The sequence below is a fragment of the Physcomitrium patens genome, chromosome 3 (assembly GCF_059467195.1).
Source record: "Physcomitrium patens ecotype Gransden chromosome 3, ASM5946719v1, whole genome shotgun sequence".
Lineage (NCBI taxonomy): Eukaryota > Viridiplantae > Streptophyta > Bryopsida > Funariales > Funariaceae > Physcomitrium > Physcomitrium patens.
The window spans coordinates 11,181,532-11,193,493 of NC_143412.1; the positions used below are offsets into that span (position 1 = coordinate 11,181,532).

Consider the following 11,962-nt stretch of genomic DNA (forward strand, 5'->3'; position numbering starts at 1 on the left):
ACATATTGAATTGCTATTGGTAAGACTTGTACAAATAATCACAGAGATTATGTACAAAATTGATTATATTAATGGTATTTTAAACTTATATACTCTTCTATGCTATAATAATATTTATATATCTTATTATAAATTCAAGTTAGTAAGACTAGATTGATATGTAGTATATGCATCATTTTGATTTCATTGTTGAGTTTTGTATGAATTTTCTAATTGCAAGTTGATATATCTGAGGAAGAAATAGACAAAGATAGAATTATAAAAGTACATGATTAACTATAAGAAACAGATAAAAATATTGTTGAAAAGGAGATGGAGTATAAATATACAAGAATATGGAATTTAAATATAGATCCATTTCATAGATTAACAAATAAGATAATTTTACTTAACTATTAACTAAATTACATGTGAAAAACTAATGATAATAAAAAAGAAATATTATGTAAATATTATATTTTTATTTAATTATATATATTATATAATATTTATTGTATTTTTGAGATATATATTGACATAAAGTTTTAATGTAAGAAAAATAAATCGTGTATTATAATTAGATTTGTATGTACATTAAGTACATTTATAATGTAGAAATTCTAATTTCAACATATATTTGATTGTGTTGATTTATAGTTGGAAGGTCTATTTTACAACAACATAAAAAATAATAATATAAATAAAATAAGAAGTGTTTTTTTTCATCACTTCGATTTTTTAATAATAATGATGATATTTCTACTTCTAAAATTTTTGTAAAGATATTAAACATCTTTTTTGTATTAATAAAGCATTCTCTGAGTTTAAAATGTTTTTTTTATTAGAATTAGTTCAAGCTTGATATCATTACCAAATGAATTGGACAATCTCACATCTTTGAATACCTTAAATATAAATAAATGCTCAAGCTTGAGGTCATTTCCAAATGAATTGGGCAACATCACATCTTTAACTATGTTGAATATAAGTGAATGCTCAAGCTTGACATCATTGCCAAATGAATTGGATAACGTCACATCTTTGACTACTTTTGATATAGAAGGGTACTCAAGCTTGACTTCATTGCTAAATTAATTAGACAACCTCACATCTTTGACTACCTTTGATATAAGAAGGTGCTCAAGCTTGACATTATCATTAAAAGAAGTAGTCAATCAAATTTTAAAAAGATCTCTTTCAAAATAAGTTAATAATTAATAGAGAATACATTGATAAGTTAGTGAGAAATGTAGAATTAAGTCTTGAGAAGGTATATATATATATATATATATATATATATATTTATATAATGCAATAGTATATAGGTTATATGGATGTGATTAATTTTTTGACATCTTTAATGTTTAATTTTTATTTGATATATTATGAATTCCACTAATATATTTTAATTGGTGAAATTGTTAAAACCAAAATTTTAATATTATGTAAATATAAACATACTAAAATTTTGAATTTTATTTAATGATCAAAGTATTTATTATGATTTAAAATATTTTATAAATTAAGTTAAATTTATTAAAAAAAAAAGTCAATAAATTGGAGTCTATATAAATATTAGATATAATTACAATAGAGTTTTTAGTACATTTTCTTCGCAATAATAATTTGTATGTAATTATTAAAATTAAGGTTTAAGGTTTTTAATTAAAGATTATGTGGATGATTATGGTTTTTTTAATTCTCTTATTTTATAATTTGGAGTTTAGAAGTTTAAGAGTTTAAGATTACATAGGTGTCTTTATTTTTTTATTATGTACTTAGCTATAATAGATAAACTTAAATTTTACAATGAATAAAGAACCTAATAATCCTAATAAAATATTAAATAAATTCTAATTAAGTCTTAATAATCTTAATCAAATATTAATTGAATTTCAAAGAAATCTTAAAGAAATCCTAAAAAGAATCATAAAGAACCTCTAAAGAAATTGTAAATAATCTTTACAAAATCCTTTTTAAAAATATCCTTAAAAATTATAAAGAAACTCTTAAAAAAATCTTATATAAATCTTATTAAAATTCTAAGTAAATTCTAATAAAATCCTAAATAAATCCAAAAAATCCTAAAAATCTTAATAAAGCCTTACTTGAATCTTAACCAATACTAATCAATCCTTGTAGCAGTTTCAAACTTCAATAATTATTAATTAAATCATTGATTTTGCTTAAAAGATTTTATACATTTCAATCTACAATTTAACAATAAGTACACAATTTTTTTATATAAAATAAAATTTACCAATTGGATAAAAATCTTTTAATTTTCTTTGATATCAATCGTCTTCTTTTTTTATCTTCAATATCAATTTTTCAGCAACAATAACTCCTTATTAAACTATTAACTTGCCTTAAAAATTCATAGAAATGTTGCAAACTAAGTGTATTTTTTGCTTAAAAATAAATTATTTTAATCCAATTAAAAAATTATTTAAAATCAAAGAAACCATGCTAAAAATTAAAATAAAAAAATATATATATTTTTTTAATTCTCAAAATCTCAAATCATCTAAAACATCTTTGACTTTGTGTAGCTCTTATAAATTCAATAATAATCAAAATTGCACACAAAAAATCCTTAAACAAACTTCTTAAAGTGTGTTTTCTAATCTTGCTCTTTAATTAACAAAAGAACCTTGGAATTGTAGTAGTTGCATGGTTTTATGCCTCAAGATTTAATTTTGATTCAGATTCTCAATTAGTCCTCTTCAAGTATTTATATTTAATTTGTGTGGTTTTCGAGTACATTAGATTGCAATATGATTTTACAAAATAGGTAGGAACCAAATTACAATAAACCTTCCTGACTTGACCTAAGAATTGCATTATATGTTATTATTTGGAAGTTTTCAAAAGCATGAAGAATTTATATGAGACTATGCAAGTGACTATTAGAATGATTGATTTTATATTTTAAATTTATGTTTGCAAGAAAAAAAAAAATGATCTCACACATTACCATTCAAGGTTCATGAATATTAGTGATATTATATGTACTATGGACAAAGATCAAAGTTACTAAATTGTTAAGAGCTACATATGGAGTTTGATATTACATATACACAATGAGTTTTAAGTAACTTGAAGGTAGATATCTTCTTAAGCAATAAATAAAGACTAAATTTTTATTTCTCATTTTAATAACCAAAGTATAGTTTGATACTTATTTACATTAAAACTTAATAGTTTATGAGAATTTTTATGCCAATGATAGCTCTTGAGTTGTCAATATAGTTTTCATTCATGGATATAGATTTGTGAGTTAATAGGGCATTTTTTTTAACTTCATGATCAAGAACCATGTCTTTACACATGAATTAATTATCATTCTTGATTAAAAAAATATTCAAATAACATACTTATATTACTTTATTTTAAGAGTTCTTGAAGATAATATAAGGTCAAAACTCACTTAAAGAATTGGAAGTAAGAAGGTTAATATGTCAAATCAAGACATACTAATTTCATACAAAAAGAAGTGTTAGGCAAAGATACCTATTATCTACTAGCTACTTGCTTGTTTATTATTGTTGAAAAAATAATTAATATAATAATTTAAAAACTTATATCTATTGATATACAAATAATTCTACTTTCATAGTTAATAGCAAAAAATTTGATGTATTTATATTAATTAAGATTATTTAAGAGTTTAACCTAGCTTTTAATTTAAAAATAAATTGGTCTAAATTAGTTGCAAATTAGCATTACAAGAATATAATAAATGCCTTGTGTAGATTAAAAGATTTGAATGGACATAAGTGTCTTCTAATAATCTAAAAAAATCCTAGATACATCATTTGGTCTATCAATAAGAACATTAAATATTCATAAGTTCTTAATTGATAAATTCTAATACAAACTTAATTACTAGAACTCAAAAAGATTTAACTTAGTTAGGAGAGTTATTGATAATAACATCTTGTTGTCATCTTCTTTTTTTTTTTTTTTTTTTTTTTTTTGCTACATTCAACTAAAATAAAAAGTAATTTAATTTCTAAAATTTTATAATGCAATATGTTTGTATTGTTAACATATATAATAAAAATGGATAAAAATATCATATCCAAAAACCAAGGCCATCTTTATTTGAGTATCACCAATTTTTGTCCAACCTCTACATACTTGATTTGAGAGATTTTCTACCATTTTATTTTTATTATGTAGATTACATATTTGAATAATATAGATTCAATAAGAAAAAATTTATTTTTAAATCTAAGGTATAAACCAACCATTATACTATACAAATTATTTAAATATGACTTATTGAATATAGACAAATTTTATAGAAAATCATATCCAATGAGATTGAAACCAATTTTAAACACAAGTTAATACTTTTCAAATAATGAGATAGGATATAGATATCAAAGAACATGTTTGAATGTGGATCCAACATGACAATTAAATAGAATTTGATGATACCACAAAATATCATTAATATGCATAAAATACTAAAAAATTAACTTAGGCTAGTTGTAATTTTTTAGGTTTTCTAATTACTCCTATATCCACTTACAAAGATATAAAGATATGAGTTGTATTGCTTTATATGTTCTTCAATATAAATTATGCATTAGATATATCATGAATCAATTAATATAAGTTCAAAGATATTTTCTTTATTACTCCAAAATGCTACATATTCCATGACATCTATAAAAAAAAAAATAGATCCTCTTTCTTCTATCAATACCACTATATGAATGAGCAACAAAAGAAGCAATAAAGACAAAGCAAAAACAAACAAAATTAACTAAAATAAATACTATGATGCTTTTGCAATGTTCCAATAAGGCTATTTAAACTTATTAAATAACATTACTATTTGATCTTTTTTAAACAATTTATTCATGAAAGGTTAGAAAATTAACAATAATCAGTTAGTCAGTTTGCTATCAGAGAAGTAGATCATGTGTCATCAACTATCCACAATTTTATTAGAAGAATAATTGAATTTAATAAAAGTTCTCCATTTTTCTATACAACAAACTATATGCACTAATTCTATGCCAACTGCGATTTGATGTTTTAATCTTGGAATTATATGTTAACAATGCTTTACAAAATAGTTCATTGCTATAGATAATTATAATACTGCAGTTGGAAGAACCTAATTAGCAATAGAAGACGATAATCAATTCACAGTAACAATATATTTGACTTAAAAACATAGCGACATTTATGCTGGAACATAAAACTTCATGAAACGCATACAGCACGACCCTTTTACAACAAATTTTTACACGACTCACGACGTCCAGAGTGCAAATGTGCACACCTGACCAATCTCTTGAAGCGATATTGGTTTAATCTTACATATTTCCTGCTGCCAAATCGGCGACATGCCAGCTGCTTTCGGTGGACTCAAGGGGAGAGAAAGGGGAACTACGAGTTTGTAAAAATCACAATGTTGCTCTTTTTAAGCGCGATTATTCCACCCCAGGGTGCGAAAAATCACAATTCTGCTCTTCTCAAGCGCGAGTCAAACCAATGTCCGTACCAGTTTCTCAATACTTCATAATTTTAACAGAGCAACCGCAATGCTGCTATTGTCCGTTAAAGCTTAGAGTAACCAAAGCGATACTCTCCACATTCCACATTGTTTATGCGGAATCTGTACTCCTTTGAGAGAATTGGACAGAAAACGATCTGTACAACATTGCGATTACGAGGCAAAGGCTCTACCCACTAGTTCTGCATCTGGGAATCGCCTTAACACAAAGGCATCGATGGCTGTTTACAACTAAACATTATAGTAAGGACACAAGTGATGTAATTATTTTATAAGTGAGATTTAGGAATTTGAGTTTATTGAGCTTCGGAATTCCAAACTTTGAAACTGCTCTATTTCCTCTCGACAAACTCGGAAACTTGTGGAACTCATTACGACTGCCACTGTTCCAATCGCACTCCCTTAATAGGATCAATTTGGCCTTGTGCTTCCCTCTGAAGACAATGTGCTGATGAAAAGATACCCGGGTGGGTATCCTCCTTGTCCAGTTCATTGAACTGGACAAGCTGGTGAGACATGCAGCTTAGTTTCAATAAGGGGTGAGAAGTATGGAACTTGTAAATTTATGTAATGCATAGACGAGAGTTAGACAGATTCACTCAAAACTCAGTGCTTCTCCTGCATCCGAGTATGAACCAAAACGGCCATGTCCAGGGTATGCAAGACACGGAGAGTAAAACCGGGTGGAAGTAAGATTAATCACATTAATCTGGAGATAATTCCGTAACTTCTACAAAATTTAGAGCGCACTACACGGCACCTCATGTGTTGTCGATAAGCTGGATCAGATACACGTTCTCGGAGGTCTGAATCTCAAACAAAATAAAAGAAACACAGCTACTCTGCAACTGTCTCTATCGTCGACTTGGGCAGGATCCAGGATTACTTGCCTTCCATGTCCAGAAAACTTCTTCACGAGAAGAATGGACCAGATCTAGATTCACATTGCCTCGACGTCTGGTGGACCCACGCCCTCAACTAGAAAATATGAGAACAAACTTAGATTATACTCTTAGGACATACCGAATGGCGAGGTCTGGTACATATATCTAGACATGGTTTTCAATGCGGAAGTACTTGCGATGCCACATCTGGTATTAGACTTCGCCAGCTTCGACTCGCCTCTTGGCGTGGTCGCCATCTTCCTCTTCTTCGGAGCAACGTCCGTGATAGGCTGATCCGTGACCGTGAAGTAGTCCGACAAAGATTCAAACCCTACATCAAGGAAATACGATTCCATTGCATCTTGGAGCATTCGAAGTTGCCATGCCAAAGGCTTCTCAGGTAACCATTGTCTCACTTGGACTAGAACTTGATCTTTAGTAGCTTTGAAGACGTCGATCTGGCAGTCCAGCGCAGCGGTTAATGCCTCCTCCTCTGTAGCGTATGAGCCCACAACCTTGAACTGCTCAACTGTTTCATGAACTACACTGTACTGCTTCTGATAGTGGATGTCCATGAAGGAGGTTGCGCTACCAGGATCCATCTAATGAGGGTTCTGATCTACAAACAACGATACACAATAACTGCACGCTCAGGATCGGAGGTTGAACTACGGAAACCAGAGATCAGTACCAGCAGAACGAAATCACGAAGAAGTTGTTACGAATCGGTACAGAGTTTGGTAGACCTGATAACGATATTTTCGTTCAACAGATATGTAATTTCCAGAAGTTTCAAACAACGAGAAGAAAAACCGCTACAATTGCAACCATCGACAGCAGAAGGTAGCATCACACGAAGGACCTACCGCGAGGTCATCCCAAAAAAACCTGAACAAGAGCTGTAGTCATTGAGAAGTTCAACAACCATTCTAGAAAAGACGAACAAGCTACTCTAGGCCTCCTCGGATTGGTAGCCACCGTACCCATTTCTTCAAATGCCAGGCCGCCACGACATACAGCATTCATTCAGTCATTCTCAATACAAAGCTTGAACACCCGCTACACTGAAAAAGAAAATACAAACCCAATGCCTCGGGCCCAGACCCACACTCACCTCAGAAAAGGTGGCCCATACGCACAACAAACAGACTTGCAGCGCCCACAGAGAAGCGCAGCATCGACTGAAGCGACAGTAGCAGCAACAGGAGCAGGAGCACCACGGGCAATGAGAAAAGCCCCGAGCGGCGGAGGGACAGGTGAGAGGTGTAGAGGCAGCGACGGAGGTGGAAAGGCGGCGCGCAACGGCTCTGGGCAGGGAATGGTGCGACTGGTGCGACTGGTGATGAGGATTCAAAGGAAAGGAAAGGGGACATTATTCATGGCGTCTCTCCCTCTATCATCACCATCAGCCTCGCTCTCACTGTCCCCCCTGCCTGCCATTCGGCCCCTTGACGACGACGACGACGACGGACGGACGGACGGACGGACGATTTCTTGGATGGAAAGACGATGAACGTGACGCCAGGTTGTCATTGGGAGAAGTTTCCATGAACCTCCGACATGACAGCACGTTACACATTTTTTTACTTAAATATTAATAAATTATGTGGCTATAATATGTGGCTAACTTGTTGGCCAAGTTTATAACCTATTAATCACTTGTAGACATGTATAAAGGTGAAATTACATCTATGAAGCTTTTAAGAAATTTCTCTAAAAGATATTATGAAATTAATTTATTTTTTACCTATTTCTATCTATTCATATTATCTAAGTAACTTTTGGAGTAAATATGTATATCTATGACATTATCTCCCTTTCTAGAAACAATTTCTAGGAGTTATCCACATATAAATTACTTAACTCTTCATCTTAATTTTGATAGATATCAATGATAAAGAATTTTTAATCTTATTGGTTACATTCACAAGATTCTATATTCTTTGTTGGCTCCTATATACATTCAATAATGTCATGTATACACTAATAAATAGAATATTTTGATCTATTTTGGTACCACCTTCAATCTAAGACTTCTTTTACTTCAAATTCTTAATTATTATCTACTTCTATATGAGATGATGGCATTTGTCTTTTTCTTAGAATATTCACTATTTTATATGGTTCAAGAAGAGACATGTGAAATACATGATAGATTTTCATAGATTTTGGTAGATATAATCAATAAGTAATTGGATAACTTGTTCACATACAGAAAATGGTCTAAGTCTACTATAATCCAACTTATCACAAAAGCAAATAGTCTTGATATTATTAAGAAGTAACCATATTTTATTGCTAATGTAGAATTGAGATTGTTCCTTATAATAGGTATTTCCATTGATTATTTGTTGTTCTTGAACTTCTTTTAGATGTCCTTTATTGTTGTATGTTGACAATATACTTTAAATACTACTTCAAATACTACTTCAAAACCTAATTTATGTACTATATTTGTCCATCAATTTGAGAGTGGAAATTCAAAGATAGTTTTATATCCATCTTTAAAATCTTAAAAAGAATTCTCGAAAATATTAATACAAATTGAGTCCCCCTATTTGATATGATACCCTTAGATAATCTATGATAGCAATAGATGTTATCAATGAAAAGCTTAATTATTTCTTTGCTTCTCATAAATTTTGTAAATAGTATAAAATGTGCCATTTTGATAAAACAATCTACTATCACAAACATAGAATCATAGAAATATGAAACTAGAAGATCCATGATAAAATCCATAGAAATAAAAGACCATAGTTGTTTTGGAATAGGTAATGGCCATAGAAGTCTATAAAATCCATGACAAAAAGTTTTTTATCTTGAAAAAACATCACATGTTTGTACAAAAATTTTGACTATCTTTCTCACTTGAAGCCATCAAAAATCTCTAGATATTAATTCTAAAGTATTTTTGTATTTAAAATATCATGCTATTGGAAAGTTTTAATAAACTTAGAGAATATACAATCATGCTTCATTTTTTTGAAAACATATAATCATGCCTCACCTTTTTGAATAAATAACCAATCCTTGAAATAGAATAGATTGTTCTTGAATTCAAACTTAGAAGTATTATGAGATTTTAAAGAATTTTTCTAAATATCACAAACAAAAAGATCAAAGAACATATGTAATTGAACTTGCTTAAAAAAAAGTTGAATCAATACTTAGTATTGATTTCATTACTTGAAGATTAAATTGCTTTAGTTTCAAAAAAAAATTCTGTTATTGATCAAAAGCCACATCTCTTTCTTTTGATATATGATTAAATTTTCTAAAAAATAAAAATCTAACAAACTGTCAAAGACAAGAACATGATGAAGACAAATAAACGAGTGAGACTTCTCTCAAAGAAAGATGACAAAATAGAAATAATTTAATATATAAATATATATATATATATATATATATATATATATTAAGAAAGAAATTGGAATGGTTATTGCCAAAAAACCAAGAAAACTAGAAACCCATGAAACTAGACTGGAAGCAAGAAAGGAGTTGACAAGAGTGAAGAAGGCTTCACCCTTGTCTCTATATATACTATCTAACTAAGGACTACATGGTGCCATTCTATAAGACCTCTAATATGTGTTGACTTTATAGGACACATGCCTTGACTTACAAGACAAGTTTTTTTTACTTGTAAGCCATATAGTTAGCTTGGTCTTCAAGCTAACAACATGTGTGGCACATGGCCAACTTATTGACCACGTTTCTAATTCCAAAAAGTTAATTAAAGATGCCTATAAAGTCAAAGCGGCATCTATAAAGCTTCTAGGAAGCTTTCATACCAAATACTATAGAATTAACTTATTTTTACCTATTTTTACTTACTTCTATGTATTTATACATGTAATTATTGGCTTACATGCATATGTCTGTGACATTATCCCCCCTTCTAGGGACAAGTTCCACGAAGAGCAGTAGTCATATGTTAAGAAAATCTATGATGCGACGAATTGTATTCGCCACATACAATAATATGGCTTGGACCATATTTGCCAATGGACAAGATATTCTAATTTATTTTGGCATCGCCTTGAATCTAAGACTTCTTCCACTTCAAACTCTTCATTATTGTCTACTTCTATAGGAGGAGGTGGAGCTTGTCTTCTTCTTGGTATGTCCACTATCTTGTATGGTTCAAGAAGAGACACGTGGAATACTAGATGGATTTTCATTGACTCCGGTAGATATAAACGATATGCAACTGGATTGATTTGTGCAGAAATAGAAAATGGTCCAAGCCTTTGATAGTCCAACTTGTCACAAAGACGAGTGGTCTTGATATTGCGATGAAGTAACCATATCTTATCACCCATGTGGAATGGTGGTTGTTCCTTTCGATAGACATCCGCATTGACCTTTTGTTGTTCTTGAGCTTCTTTCAACTATGCCTTCATCGTTGCATGTAGCTCCGACAAATGAATTACTAAATCTTAATAAGTCAAACTTGTAAGTAAAAGTACAACTTGAGAGAAGTTTTTGATGAAGATTCAATAAGAATTGATAAATTTCAAAAAACATTAGACATCTCTTATAGTTTTTAAAAAAATTTAATTTAAAATCATTTGAACTTTTTTAAGATCTATCATAAATCCACCATTTGAAATGATGTATCTTATGAAGTTGACTTAAATAGTATAAAATATATACTTTTCTATCTTGGCATAGAAACTTGCATCTTTTAGTTTTTGAAATACATAACAAATATGAAGTTTATATTTTTTTATGTTTTTAGAATAGATTATAATATTATCTAGATAACTAACAAGAATATCATTTAAAGTCTTTTGACCATTAGAAATAGTTGGCATAAATAAAGTGACCTTTTTTTTATAACATATAAAAAAGCTCTTATAGCTATAAATATAGGTTTGGTTGCTTTAAACTTATGACTTTTTACTTAGTTAACAATACTCTTAATTATATTCTTTGAAAATTTAAGATTATAAGAAATTCAATCTATTTAAGAATCATATTTTTTTAGCTGTAATAAACCTAAAATAACTAAATTAAAAGAAATTTTTGTTGATCTTCCTTCATACCTACTATTCGTTTTGGCATTTTAATATTTTACTTTGGCCTCTTCTAAAGAAATCATCTTTGTAATATAAACTTGTATGCCTTTTTCTTGATTTCTTTAAATTTTTAAACCAACCAATTAGTGTGCTTAGTTAATGTGCTCAAATAATGTCTAATATCTAATAACTCCCTTTTATAATTTCCTTTATGAAATGAATTATTTTCTTTGTTTAATTCTAAAACCAAATAAAAAATTTTACCCACATCATTAATATCTTCAATCATCTCATCTTTTCTATCATATTTTGCTCAAGATAATATTTGCTATCGGATTATCTTTTTCTACAACATGCATAAATTTTGAATGATTTAATATAAGCAATCCATCTTAACATTACAATATCTAGTATTGTATAATTAATAATCAATCTAAGTAAAGATAAATAATTTGTTTCAATTACCACTATTGTTCACATCAAATAATCTTTTTTTAGCTTTTATAGCTAAAACAATCTCTTATAATTCTCTTTTT

The 11,962-nt window shown here is 29.3% G+C and overlaps 1 protein-coding gene across 5 annotated transcripts; it reads right to left on the bottom strand.

Annotated features, from left to right (window-relative positions):
- Positions 1-6,199: 6,199 nt before the first annotated feature.
- LOC112279559 (uncharacterized) lies at positions 6,200-7,801 on the bottom strand. Of its 5 annotated transcripts, none has more exons than XM_073532505.2 (3): positions 7,514-7,770; positions 7,266-7,287; positions 6,200-7,018 (listed from the first exon to the last, which is right to left on the bottom strand). In XM_073532505.2, the coding sequence occupies exon 3, from the start codon at positions 6,999-7,001 to the stop codon at positions 6,528-6,530; it is 474 nt and encodes a 157-aa protein (XP_073388606.1). In that variant the 5' UTR covers positions 7,002-7,018; positions 7,266-7,287; positions 7,514-7,770; the 3' UTR covers positions 6,200-6,527. The 5 variants fall into 5 exon arrangements, with proteins under 5 accessions (XP_073388606.1, XP_090104882.1, XP_090104881.1 ...); XM_090248756.1 differs by having other exon boundaries at positions 6,200-7,013; positions 7,146-7,287; XM_090248755.1 differs by having other exon boundaries at positions 7,146-7,287.
- Between the last annotated feature and the right edge of the window lie 4,161 nt (positions 7,802-11,962).